This window comes from Babylonia areolata, chromosome 24 (genome assembly GCF_041734735.1).
Source record: "Babylonia areolata isolate BAREFJ2019XMU chromosome 24, ASM4173473v1, whole genome shotgun sequence".
Classification (NCBI taxonomy): domain Eukaryota; kingdom Metazoa; phylum Mollusca; class Gastropoda; order Neogastropoda; family Buccinidae; genus Babylonia; species Babylonia areolata.
In genome coordinates this window covers 38,643,187-38,657,399 of record NC_134899.1, presented here as the reverse complement: position 1 = coordinate 38,657,399, position 14,213 = coordinate 38,643,187, and the positions used below count along the sequence as shown (strand labels likewise).

The 14,213-nt window shown below is 39.5% G+C and overlaps 1 protein-coding gene across 1 annotated transcript; it reads left to right on the top strand.

Moving 5' to 3' along the window:
* The first annotated feature begins 3,633 nt into the window (after window positions 1-3,633).
* LOC143298633 (uncharacterized) lies at window positions 3,634-13,621 on the top strand. Its single transcript, XM_076611512.1, has 6 exons — window positions 3,634-4,794; window positions 6,011-6,168; window positions 6,980-7,031; window positions 8,179-8,331; window positions 9,530-9,958; window positions 10,704-13,621. The coding sequence occupies exons 1-6, from the start codon at window positions 3,711-3,713 to the stop codon at window positions 10,940-10,942; spliced, it is 2,115 nt and encodes a 704-aa protein (XP_076467627.1). The 5' UTR covers window positions 3,634-3,710; the 3' UTR covers window positions 10,943-13,621.
* Window positions 13,622-14,213: the final 592 nt, after the last annotated feature.

Sequence of the window (14,213 nt, the reverse complement as noted above, 5' to 3'; positions counted from 1 at the left end):
AACCATTCTGAAAAGGACCAGTTCTGATCCCACGACAACACAATTTCACGGAAAAAATAATATTGATATGAAACTCAGTGACGAAAGTCCGTTGAGGAGCAACCTGAGATTCAATTACGGACATCGCGAGAGTGTTTAATACATTGAAACACACACGACAGTTTCACGTTGATAAGGTATGGTATTTTCTATGGAAATGATTTTGTGTGGAAGAAGAAAAGGCCGAGATGACATCCCATGCAGGTAAGATTCTACCCACCCGATAAAGTAAACTAATGGAATACAGAATGCAGAATACTTCAATATTTCTACGTGCACAAAATGCCTGTAATTGTGGTTATGTTCCGCAACAACGGCCAATGGGAAGTCAAAGTGTATGAGCACTAAAGCTGCCGTACCTGAAAACTAATATTCAATAAATGCATTTAAAGCTTTAACCCATTTAATAACCTTGGGTGTTTACAGCCTCGGCAGGTTCCCTCGCAGTAATTACGCGGAAAAAACGCAAGAAATATACTGTTTGTCCTACAAATTACGTGTGGACATATCTGGAAATTACTGAAGACGTTAGTTCCCTTTCATTGGGTTTATGCATATATGATAGAAACGTGAAAAAAAAATGCCCGGGCGCAGGGCTAAATGAGTTAAGCATTAAAACTTTGTAAGAACTGTTCCAAAGGAATAGTCGGAACTTGCTGAAGCTTACGTTTAATAATTGCGAATTCACAATTCCATCATGCAGTTGTGTGTGTGTGTGTGTGTGTGTGTGTGTGTGTGTGTGTGTGTGTGTGTGTGTGTGTGGACCTTTACATATTGGCAGCTGAACGTCTTAACCATTCTGACAGGGTTATTCAACTGAACGAAAATGAAAAAGAGCGAAAAGAAAGTGACATGGAAAACAACAATGTGTGCGTGTGTGTGTATGTGTGTGTGCGTGTGTGTGTGTGTGTGTGTGTGCGTATGTGCGTGCGTGCGTGCGACTGCGTGTGTGTGTGTGTGTGTGTGTGTGTGTGTGTGTGTGTAAAAATGGTTTTCGGGAGGTGGGGGTAATGCATATACGATCTTTCCTTCCATGCCCTCCATTCATTACCACACCCACTGAGGTTCGTCTGCAGCTGTCCCACTGAGCGCCGGTAGTCTTCAGAGAACTTTCATTTAATGCTCAGGAAGCATTACATTCAATTTCATTTTCGTCATCTGATGTCTGCACAGGGAACTATTGATATCAGATCACCAGGATGCCACACATTAGAGGAGATTCCGCACTGCTGCCAAATCACATTGGTGGTATTCAGTTGTGTTTGTTCTGTTTCAACATACACATGACATTACCTAAACTAAGTTCCCTGCTGCGGACTAGAACAATCAGCTTCTGTAGTCGCGGTCAAGAAAGAATACTGGATTGAACAACTGTGTGAAGACATTCAGAAAAAACCTGGACAGCAACAACACAAAAAAGCCTTTAAGATTATAGATAGATAGATAGATAGATAGACACAAAAAATACCACTGAACAGCTGTGTGAGAACATTGAAAAAAAAACCTTGACATCATCAACACATAGAAATATTCCCAAATAATAAAAAGAAACTTGACCAAACAGAAACAAAGTAAAGTCATCACCATCCAAGACAAAATGGCAACTGTCTCACACAGGAACAAGACATCGTAGAAAGTGGATCAAGTACTGCTCTGACCTCTACACCAGAGCAGAGGAGACCTAAGTGCACTAACATTGTAAGATTTATCAATTGAGGATGACTTCCCAGTACTCCGGAATGAGACTGTAACAGCAGTGAAGTCGCTAAAATGTAGTATGGCAACAGGCATTGGCGGACAACATCATTGCAGAACTTCTGCACCATCAGGCTGATCAGCAATGCTAATAAAGTAATATGAAAAATAAATCTAAACAGACTACTGCCGCAAGCAGATATCATCATTGCTGAAGAACAGGCTGGATTCTGCAAATGTAGAATACCATCGAACAGATTTTTAACCTGCGTACCCTTTGTTAAAAACATCTCCAACACCACTGAGTCTCCATAGAGTTCAAGAATGCGTTAGACAAGGTCAATGGGAAAAAAATAACATCGGGCAAAAGCTTATCAACAGCATCCAGCAACTATACTCCAGAACGACCAGTGCGATACTCACACAGGGTGCCATTGGAGAGTGGTTCCATACTTCAGTCCGTCAGGGCTGCCTTCTGTCTCCCACGCTGTTCAACATATTCCTGGAACGCATCACTGATGACTGACATGGTTGAAGACCATGAGAGCAGAGTCAGCACAGGAACATTCGCTTCGCAGACGACATCGACGGCTTGGCAGATAGAGCTAGACTAATCTCGCTTAGCTTCAGTGTTAAAAGGCTGGATGAAACATCCAAAATAATTGTATGGTATATAAATAAACGCCGAAAAAAAAGTCATAGCTAGCCACATCACCACCATCAATGCTGAAATAACTGGCTGTCCAGGGACAGATGCTAGGAACTGTTCAACAGTTCACCTACCTGGGATCCACTGTCGGCAATGACTGAAGGACTCAAACCAGAAATCCTCTCACGCCGGAATAGCGGCGAAATCAACATCAGCGTTGTCCATGCTGAAACCTTTCTTTGAGGACAGCAACATCTCCGTGAAACAAGATCAGATTCCTGCGTATACTTGTATACTAATTCCATCTTCTCGTGCCCAGTGTATGCAAGACAAGTTGACCCTTGTGACGGCCTGGCGGTTTTGGAAAGACTACGAATTCAAGCTACCGGAAATGAGGTACTATCACAAGATACACCTATTAAATATCAGATACACTAATCATATCAATAATGAATAACTAAAGTGCGCTAAACTATCAAGCAGCATGCTGGACCTTATAATGATCTGGGGATATCACTGACTTCAATAAGAAAATAAAGCTACGTTGGTATGGTCTATCCGGGACGTCACACAAACAATTTAGATCTAACTGATGTCTTGCTAAAACAAACCGCGCCAAAGAACTGTCGAAGGAGGAAGACGACGGGTTGGGAAGAAAAAAAAAGAAAGAAAAAAAATGATGGACCGACAACATTGCAGAATGGACAGGAAAACCTTTTACACTGAGCGACCCATACTTCAGTTATCCGGCACACAACAGACAGACATGGGGGAACTGATCTGGTGAACAATAATTTATTCTCGAGTCAGTCTGTGCGGCACCCCAGACTGTTCACGGCCTCGGGGTTGACTGAAGCTGAAGATGAACCGAGAAGAAGTCGAGGAGCTAGACTCGGTGTGGGTCATTCACGGAGCGTCAGTTCCATCTGTCCAGATTGGAGACCGCCACCACGTCCCTCATGCAGTTAGTCCCACGACTGACTCACTATGAACCTTCTGTCAGCAGTTTAACTTTTCATTATTTCCCGATTCTTTAAAATACATAATATTTTTGTTTAAACCCCAGAAGATTTACTCTAGAGATTGTAAAGTCGGGGCAGCCACTGTGAACTGCAACACAGATTCCATGGGATGTTCTTCAGTCGACGGGACATTAAGCTGGTTTTAGCCAGCTTGCTTCCCGGAAATTAAAACAGAGTTTTGTCCCTTACAAAAATCGCATCCAAAATGGCTGACCATTGTTTGTGAAAAATTGGTGGACTTTCATTTTGATCGACGGAGACTTTTATACGTCTTGGAAGTGCGCAAGTTTATCAAAATTACAAAGATGGATGGTTCTACTTTCACTTGCATCACACCGGAGCTGACTAGGCTCGTCTCTTTCAAGCGCACACCTCTTCCGATTCATCTGAAATACAGCATTTCGAACTCTCCCGCAAAACTTGCAAAGGCAGGATTTATGAGAAGGACTGATGCAAGTAAGGATGAAGTTTGTTGTGAAAGTTGTGGTGTCGTATACGGGGACTGGGAAGGAGAATCTCCACTCGCAGTACATCGTGTACTTAGTGAAAAATGTCCGATTTTGATCAATTCCACAGCAGACGACGTACTTAACCATCCCAGCGTCAAGCGTGCCAGACGACAGTTGTTCCCTGAGCCTGAAAGAACACACAACACAAGTGACGAAGAGGATGAAAGGGATAATGCAGATGACAGCGTACGCGAAAGAACTAATGGCAGAGAGGATGAGACCAACAACAGCGAAGAAACGGTACATAATAACAATGCGGGTGATAACGATCATGACGACAGTACAGTTTCGCTTTCAGAACAATCTAACTCGGATACGGAGTCAGAACCAGACACAAATAATGTCACACAGTCGGTTCCACTTCAGCCTTCATATGTGAGTGTATTGAGTCAACAGGCAAATTTCGCTTTCCCATATGAGCCGCCAGTGGGTGGATTTTCCAGTTTATTTGCGAGTCGTCGTTTGAAGACTTTTCCAGATAGTGGCTGCCCAGACTGCATTGAATGGGCAGAGGAGGGTTTTGTGTACAGGACTGCCACACGTGATGTGCAGTGTGTGTTTTGTACACTGATCTTACCCTTCAACACTGTCACAGTATATCAGCCACAACAGGCACATGCTGAAAAAAGTGTTTCATGTCCTCGTGTTTTGCTGATTGATGTTGGCAATATTTCAACAGCAGATGAGGAACGCATCAGACTGAAAAATCTCCAGAGGCAACTGAAAGACAAATCATCACCAGATCGACACTACACCATTTGTCATCCGCAGTATGAAGAGGAAAGTGTACGTCTTGGAACTTTTGTCAACTGGCCCCACAGTTCTTGGGATGATCATCTTCAGCCATCATTAATGGCCCAGGCTGGATTTTATTTCACAGGTATGATTGCTTGGATATTTCAGATTGCTGTTATTCTTGATTTCTCTAGAGCTCACTTTTAGTATTTTATTACTTTATTTCTTTGGTATAAGTATTATGATAGTTGTCTGCCCATTCTAACAGTTTATCTACCCTCACCCCCTTCTAACCCAGCCCCTCCGTAAGCTCCCTTGTCTCCCCCTTTCTTATAGTTATACCCCTTCTTCTCCCCCACCAAAGAACACACACAAACACACACACACACACACACACACACACGCTACTTACACACAAAATCATTCAGAATTTTTCATTGATTACCATATAATGAGGATCATGATCTATATGTTGCCATTTTATGCTTTACAAGGAGACGATGCAGACAACAACAACAAAAAGTGCTTGTGTGCACTGTTGCTATGCAAGATCTTGGTGTTTTGTGTGTGTGTGTGTGTGTGTGTGTGTGTATTGCTGTTGTTGTTGTTGTTGTTGTTGTTGTTCTATAACTGAAGGGAGGTAGTGGTAGTGAGGAGGTGGTACTTGTGATGGTGCTATTGCTTTCGTTCTTACTTTTATGTTGTTGTTGTTTGTTTGTAAATTTTTCAACATTTCCATTATTTTTGCATTTGTGTAAATTGAATAATAAGGTAATAAATTCATAGATAAGAATAAGATATTAGAAGAAAGAAAGAAAAAAAGTAAAGACAAGCATTATGTCATCAGTAAAATAATGTTCATGTTCAACCAAATTTTGCAAGCACACTGATGATTTATCACCAAACAAAGTTTTTTAAAAAGATATATTAAAATAATAATAATAATTATTTAAAAAAAATTAAATTTGCCTTTGGAATGTTGTCAGTAGTGACATAATCTCTCTCTCTCTCTCTCTCTCTCTCTCTCTCTCTCTATATATATATATATATATATATAGAGAGAGAGAGAGAGAGAGAGGGATGTGTGTGTGTGTGTTGTGTGTGTGTGTGTGTGTGTTTTTAAGGATATTATTAATAATAATGATATTGATATTCCTTAGTTATTGTCACAAAAGTAAGATTACATATGATATTGTCTGTTTATGTAGTTCGTATTGTACAAAAAAAGATATTTTATTGGTGTGATTATATTTTAAAAGGCCATTTGATTGATAATCTTAAATCATTGGAATTCAGTGGTTATTTTAGAATAAAATAATTAAGACATATATTATAATTATGTGACATTATTCGTTTCCCAGGCTGTGCGGACAAAGTGAAGTGCTATTCCTGCGACCTTGGGCTGTACCAATGGCGGCAGGGCTCCGACCCCTGGGAGCAACACGCACACCACATGCCGGCCTGCCCCCATCTGGCCGTCAAGGGACAGCACTTCATTGAGCAGGCAGCTCAGGCACAGGTAAAGTACTCTCCCTTGGGTTTGAGTATTGCTGAGAACTTTTTTTTTTTTTTTTTTTTCTTTTTTGCTAATTTATAATGTGAGTTCAGTTGCAACTTAACATGGTTCTTCTTCATGGTTGTTTGTTGTTGTCCTGTCAAATTCATTGGATTTGTATCGTGACAGTTTCAATGTATCTGTTCAAACCAACTGTTGAAGAAGAGAAAAACTTAATTACATATATATGTGTGCATGACATCACAACAACACACAAAAACTTAACAAACAAGAATATAAAATGGTCCACAGCTTTTGAAATGAGGAATAATGCCAGTACGTTGTAGTATTCCAAAAAAAGATGTCAAGTCATGCCATATATTTTAACAGTTAATGAGTTATTGGAGGTTTGTTTTTTGTTGTTGTTTTTTGTTGTTGTTTTTTTTTTTTTACTTAAGAGTTTAGTTTTCTCTTTTATTATTTTGATTGTACGATATCTACAACATTTTCTTCTGTTTTTTCTTGTTATTTTTTTTATACTAATTCTCTGTCTTGAAACTGTATGGGAGTGTCTAACAATTTATTCAAGATTTGCATATTATCATAATTCATATGCATATTTATAACATGTGTGTGTATGTGTGTGTGCGTGTTTGCTCTGAGTATTCACTAAGTCAGATGCATGCATATTGCAAGTGTATGATATCTATACGATAATGTAGACCTGGTGATTTTTTCTTAACTTTGAACAAGTGAACAGAGCGCAAAACCTTGAAATACCTTTTTCCATTAGATTCATGATTTAATGGCTGTCACTGTTGTTGTTTTTTTTCAGGTGCTGACAGAGGCAGATCTTCCCACTGCTACAGCAACTTCCAGCCCCTCCAGTGAGTGTCACTGATCAACTTTATTTATTTTTTCTTGCGTTTGTTTATCAGTATGAGTATGATTTAAGATTTTAACTGTGATGTTTCTTGTTCACTCTCTGAGTCTCTTTCTCAGTCTCTCTCAGTCTCTGTCTCTGTTTCTCTCTCTTTCTCTCTCATTCTCTGATTGCCCCCGATTCCCCTTTCTCTTTCTTGCTCTCTCTTTCACCCTCTGTCGTTCTCCCACTCATTCATCCTCTTCCTCTTTCTTCCTCCACGTTTCTCGCATTCTCTTTGAAGATAAAACTTAAGAGTGAAGATCAGTTAGAGGTTCTTTTCTGGAGAAAGTTTGTTTACTGAATATATAGTTTAAAAAAAAAAAGGAAAACATGAATTTTTCTTGAACTACTTCAAGTTTTTTGTTGTTTTAAAAAAAAAATATATATATATATTTTGTTCTTTTATTGTTTATACCAAATTAAAGGACATAATTTTAAAGACCTCCCCAACCCTTTAAAAAAAAAAAAAAAGGTTTTACATGTGTGCAGTACAAATGTTGAGGAAGTTTGGTGATTTTGTTTCAGATAGAACTTACTTCAGTCTTATCCCTGTTTCTTTCATCTTATATTTTCTTTACTAGATCTTTACCAGAGATAGGATTTGGCAGTTTCTTTATTTCTCACCAGACTCAGTGGACAAATTTTACTGTCTGTTTTCTTGTCAGAATAGTTTTTTCTTGTAATTTATATTCTGTTTTCTCTGATTCAGGAACAACTCATTGGTTGGCTGGTCATTTTGTTTCAGTGTGTCTTTTGGGGGTTTGTTGTTTTTTTCTTTCATCAGAATTCAGATGGATACACTCAACACATGTTTGTTTATTATTGGACCAGGAATTGTTTAAAAAGAATTATGTGATTTTGTGAGAATCAGACAGTTTATTTCTCTCTCTGAGTGTGTGTGTGTGTGTGTGTGTGTGTGTGTGTGTGTGTGTGTGCGTGTGTGTGTTATATGTGTGTGTGCATCTATCATACTTCATGTGTATCCATTTGTCTGTCTTCAGTATAAGTTTGGTTTGCTTTTTGTGTTTTTCTTTTTGATTTTGCTCGTTAGCATCAAGTCTTAAAACTAACTAACTGCTATTTTCTTTTTTCTGTATTTTTCTCACCAGACACAAACACAGGCAGCATCACGGGCGACCTGACCACCTCCCCCCCAGGGGCACTGACGCTGGACACATGTGCAGTGACGGCCGCTCTCAGCACAAGTCAGTACACCGTACAGCAAGTCCGTCATGCTGTGCTCACTTTTTTCTTTCACACTGGTCAGTGAGTCTTGAAATGAGTTGAATACAGATGGATTGATTTGGTAGGGAGAAATGTTATAATACTGGATCTAATTAATCTCAAAGTGGCTGAAGTTTTTCTTGAAAATTTTACTTTAAGTTTAGTCTTAACTCTTCAGTTACAAAAAAATTGTTTGTTGTTTATTCAAATTTTGTGTTCAAGAACAGTAGGATTTTTTTCTTTGTTTTTGTTGATGTTCAGAGATTTGTTTGAATGGGATCTCTCTTCTCTTCCCATTTTCTACATTCCTCCATAGTCCATCCTCCTGTCTCCCTATAGATCTCTCTGTTATATCTATCTCCCACTATAAGGTTTTCTACAATTCAGATGATTCTTCAGTGGTCAAACAAATCTGTTTCATACTCAACAAGGAAATGGGGGACCATATTGATATACTGAATGATTTCTGGAGAAAACAAATGCTATGATTTCTACTAACTATACGCAGTATTTTACATCCATGCTTAAAAATCATATTTCAAATATTCCAGGAGCTTTTGTTCTGTACTCTGTTCTGAACTTGCAAAACACCAGTTCTGAGGTTGTTGATACAAAACATGAAATTTTACAGGCTTACTGCCTAGATCAGTATGAGAATGGTGATGAACATGATGGTTTGTTTGGGTTTTTTTTTTGGGGGGGTGTTTTTGTTTTTTGTTGTTGTTTTTTTAGTCACTGCCATGATCATGCCTTGTATCACTCTTTTTCTTTCTTTTAAGTGCACTAAGACCATGCTGCACACGGGACCTCAGTTTATCATCTCATCTGAATGACAGGTGTCCAGACCACCACTAAAGGTCTAGTGGAGGGGGAGAAAATACTGGTGACTGTGGGAGACGAACCAGTGCGCTCAGATTCTCACACATCCTAGGTGGACGCGTTACCACTTGGCCAACACTCCACACATTACACATAGCATACTTGTGCTTCACACAACACACACACACACACACACACACACACAACACACACACACACACACACACACACACACAACACAAACAGCTGCTCAATTGCACACCATCTTTGAAGTGTATGAGATGAGTTATTTTTCTTTCACTCGTTGCTTCACAACAAAGACCAGCAAGTAGACAAGCAAAATGCATCATGTACGATAATAAACTGAAAATGTGAAATGTACACTTATTTAATTTTTCTGTTGACCCCTGTGTGCAGGTCGGTTCCCTACTAAGGACATCCTGCTGGGAACACTGAAGGCAGCTGATGAGAACTTCACCACCGTCTGTGAGCAGAGAGAGGCCCTCCACCAGAAAGACTCTGCATTGCAGCAAAAAGACACTGCATTGCAGCAAAAAGACACTGTCATTCAGCAAAAAGACACTGTCATTCAGCAAAAAGACACTGTCATTCAGCAAAAAGACACAGTCATTCAGCAAAAAGACACTATCATACAGCAGCACCGGTTAGAGCTGTCACTCAAAGATGAAGAACTCCAGGCCAGGGAGGAGGAGCTCCAGGCCAGGGAGGAGGAGCTGGAGAGGAGGAGGAGGGAGATGAGCTACCAGGAATCCCAGATCAACAGCCTGAGGATTCAGATGCAGGCCCTGCTGGCAGAGAGGAGACAGGCAGGACGACAGGCAGCACGTGAGTACTGCACAGGGTTGGGGAGAAGGGAAGGGGATGGAAAGGATGGATGCCTGAATTTTCAGATGCAGATATGCTACTTGCAGAGAGACAATGGGCAATTAGAGAGACAATGGGCAATTAAAGTTGACAGTAGTATTATGAGAGACTCAAAAGACAGGAAATTCTTCTTTGACTTGTCTGCGTTCACGGGCTGCAACTACCACATTCACTAATGAGTGGGCTTGTATATTTTTATTCTGCAATGTAGCCATGCTCTTTTACCTGCTTGGTATGTTCTTTTTCCACAAAACACCAACATGGATTACAGGATTTTGATGTGCATGTTTGATCTTCTGCATGCATACAAGTATACACAGTGGGGGGTTCAGGCTCTTGCAGGTCTGCACATCTGTGGACTTGGGAGATTAGAAAAATCTCTATCCCTTACTCATGAGTCGTGGTGACTAGGATTCAAACCCAGGGTCAAATTGGAGGTTTGAGCTAACAATGTAGTATTTGACCTCTATAGTAAAATGAAACTGACAAAATGTTTGTGTGTTTGTGCAAGTTTATGTGTGTATGCAAGTTTGTGTGAGTTGGATGAGTGGCATCTTGCCCGTTTGCAGTGATTGTTTTATGAGTTTAATACATACATGTACATTGTAAAGTACTTTGAGTTACAACTGTTGAAGAAAAGAACTGAATAAGGGTACACAATATGTTTCTCCCTCATGCTCACAGTGACCATTCTGTGTCGTTCTAGCTCTGCAAGCCCCAGCAGCAGCAGCAGCACAAGCCGCCCTGAACGATGGCGGAGACGCTCCTGACCCAGTGGTGTGTGACATCCGCTGCAAGGTGTGTCTGTCTGAGGACAGCAACACCATCTTTGTGCCATGCCAGCACGTCACCTGCTGCAGCCGCTGTGCTCATCAGCTGTTCAACGACCGCTGCCCTGTGTGTCGTGCCCCCATTGAAGGCGTCCTGCCTGCCTACATCTCATAGACTGGGCATAGACCACTATGGTGTAAAGTCATTCTTCATTTTGTGTGGGCTTGTTTGGTTCTCTGTCTAGTATTTGTTCAGTGACTTGTTTTGTGTCATGTGCCCATCAGAGCTGCCTGCCTGATGACTATCATCTCATACACTGGGCATTGCCTCTATAGTGTAAAGTCAATAACTTGTGTGTTTGGCTCTCTGTCTGTTCAATGACATTATCTGTATTTCATGTGCCCATCAGATGTGTGTCTGACGGCCATTATCTCACAGCCTCTATAGTGTAAAGTCATTAATTTTGTGTGCATTTGTTTGGTTCTCTGTTCAGTGACTTGTTCTGTATTTCTTGTGACGATCAGATTTGTATGCCTGAGGCCATTATCTCACAGACTGAGAAAAGACTTCTGGCAATAATTTTATGTGTTCTTATTTAATTTTCTGTTTGTTCAGTGACTTGTCCTGTGTGTCATGTGCCCATCGAAGGCATCCTTCATGCCTACATAGTATATAGTACATAAACTGGGCATAGAGCTCTGCTGTAACATCAGCAGTTATGTGTTTGTGTGAGTGTGTGTGTGTGTGTGTGTATTTGGTTCACTGTTCAAAAATCATTGTCCGGTGTGTTGTGTGCCCATTAAAGGCATCCAGCATGCCTAAATCTGAAGGACATGCATTGACTTTGGGCTTCTGATAACACATTTATAAACATTCCTGATGTGTTGAACATGAAAATGAAGCATTACATGTTCATCAAGAGTTCCTGGGTCGTCCTTTTTTCTTCTTTTTTTTCTTTTTTATCTCTTTTTTCTCTCTAAAACTAACACATAAAAAGAGTAGAAATCCTGAATGTAAGCTTCAGTCTAATGCTAGAATCATCTACAAAGAAGAGTTATTTCCTTTCATCATAACCAATATTTGGGCCAGAAACCAAGATGATTATGACTGGAAGGTGTGTCTGCCTTTGTTAGTGAGTAGCAATGCAGATCTGATTGGAACGTGCAGCACGACAGTGACCTTGAGTTTGTCTAAAAAAAAACCCTAGAATTATGGTAAACGATTCCATGGAACCCCCATGATTTTTAACTTAACAGAAGCCCTGAAAGTCCACTATAAATAAGTAATTGCGTGTGTAAGTGTTTGGTTTCTTGATGTTCAATGGCTGTTGTTCTTTTGGGAAGAAAGATGTTCTGCCTCCCTGCATCTCATCAACTACGAAAGACTGGTATGAAAGTGTTTGTGGGTTTAAAGTGTTCCTTAAATGCAGCAAAAAGGCAGCTTTGATTTTTGGTCTTTTTCAAAAGTGTATGCATGTGAGTGTGTACAAGTGTGTGTGTGTGTGTGTGAGAAAGAGAGAGAGAGGGCATGTGTGTGTTCGTGTGCATGTGTAAGGCTTTCAGAAATTTATTTTTTTCTGAATATGTAATATGTTGATTTTTTTTTCTCTGTATATATATGTGTGTGTATTATATATTATACATTATCAGAATTGGTGCAGATTTGTGTGCATCGCAGATATGCATACTTCTGTTAATCATGGCAGCATCATTTGCCTGATGCTTAATGTGTTTATGTACATAAATATGGATGTGAGAGAAGTGTGAATAATTAGACTTCTTTTTTGCTTTTTTTACTGTTTGCTTTTATTTTATATCTTGTCAGATGTGATAGCAGCTATATGTTTTATATATGTATCATGATTGGTATTCATCACTGTTATGTTAGCAGATAGTAAGATACATGTGCAAGATCAGTTGCAGTTTCAAGGAGGCTTCAAAGCCTGCAGACTGATCCGTATACACTATACCACACCAGCTTTAACTCACTCCAGACGATGGAACGCTATAGTGTTCCTGACGTAAGGTAGCATTCCGGACAACGGAACATAAAAGTGGTTTCGACAATTAAAAATTTGTCCACGTTTTCCTCATGGGGTAGCATAACAATCGCAGCTACACCGGACATTGCGAACGTGTCAAGGGTCAAATGGAAGTTCCTTCATGAGATTCTGTAACAACACACTCCACAGCGAGCCAGCGAGTTCAGGACCCTACATGACAAGCTAATCTGCATAGGTATCAAAAATGGTGTCGCGGGTGATAGAAGTGGAAATTTTTGGAGCAAACTAGATCACAACAGAGGTTTTTACCACTGCTGAAGTGATCCAAATGCTTCAAACTGAAGGTTTCAACATCGACGAGGATGATGAAGATGTTGAATAAAGTATCTGTAGTGAAGAAAGCTACCAGAAAGTAGGTACTGATAGTGATTCATCTTCTGAGAACAGTGAAGAGGGTGGGCGGGGAGGGGGGGGGGGGTCGTTCACACGACGTGAGGAGAGGGGTCAGTGGGTCAAGTACAGTGAGTTTCATTCAGTTACTTTATGTTTTGTATTTTTTGTGATTTTTTTCCCTGGCCCTAACAAATGGGTCATCTGTAGGGAAAAGCAAGAGAGCGAACTATTTGTCCAGAGTGAGTTAAGAAGTATAAATAAAAAGCAGTTGCTTGATCTACAGGTTAGACATGATAACAGTATGATTGAACAAAATTAATTTTCTTTTTTGTTGTTTTTTTTGTTGTTGTTGTTTTTGGGGGGTTGTTGGTTTTTTTGGGGGTTTTTTTTTGCTTTTAGGTGTGTTAAAAAATCTATTTACTTATGTATATTTTTATTTCATTTATTCATTTATCTATTTTTGGTTGGTTGGTTGATTATTTATTCTCTCATTTGTTTTGCAAGTTCAGTATTTTCCAATCTTATTGCTCTATTGAAAAAGATATATATATATATATATATATATATATATATATATATATATATATATATATATTACTCACTACTTTATTGTTTTTAAGAGTTAAAACCATCTTTTCAATTAGTTTCTTTTCATTCATTCTGTCTCCTTTCTTTTTCTATTCCAGTGGTCTGTAATTGCCTGTGAACTGTGCAGTTCTTTTTGTTTCCATTGTCTGCTTTCATTTTTAATATTTCGGATAATCTTTGAGATATGAAGCTGTGATAATATGTGTGTGTGTGTATGTGTGTGTGTGTGTGTGTGTGTGTGTGTGTGTGTGTGCATGTGTGTGTGTGCATGTGTGTTTTCATTTGCCATGTGTACCAGCTGTGTAATTTTTTTTCTATATTTTTGTTGCACAGTGTCTTGATGTTTTGAGGTTTTTTGTGTTGTTGTTTTTTACTATGATGAGTCTGTGAAACAAATGCAAGAGTTCAGAAAATTGATGTATTTTTAAGAAATGCCTGTATGCATACACATGTGAATGCGTG

Coding starts and splice junctions, on each gene's coding strand:
- LOC143298633 (XM_076611512.1), top strand. CDS start 3,711: ATGGATGGTTCTACTTTCACTTGCATCACACCGGAGCTGACTAGGCTC. Junction 7,032..8,178: donor AGCAACTTCCAGCCCCTCCA/GTGAGTGTCACT, acceptor TTTTCTCACCAG/ACACAAACACAGGCAGCATC. Junction 8,332..9,529: donor CACTTTTTTCTTTCACACTG/GTCAGTGAGTCT, acceptor CCCTGTGTGCAG/GTCGGTTCCCTACTAAGGAC.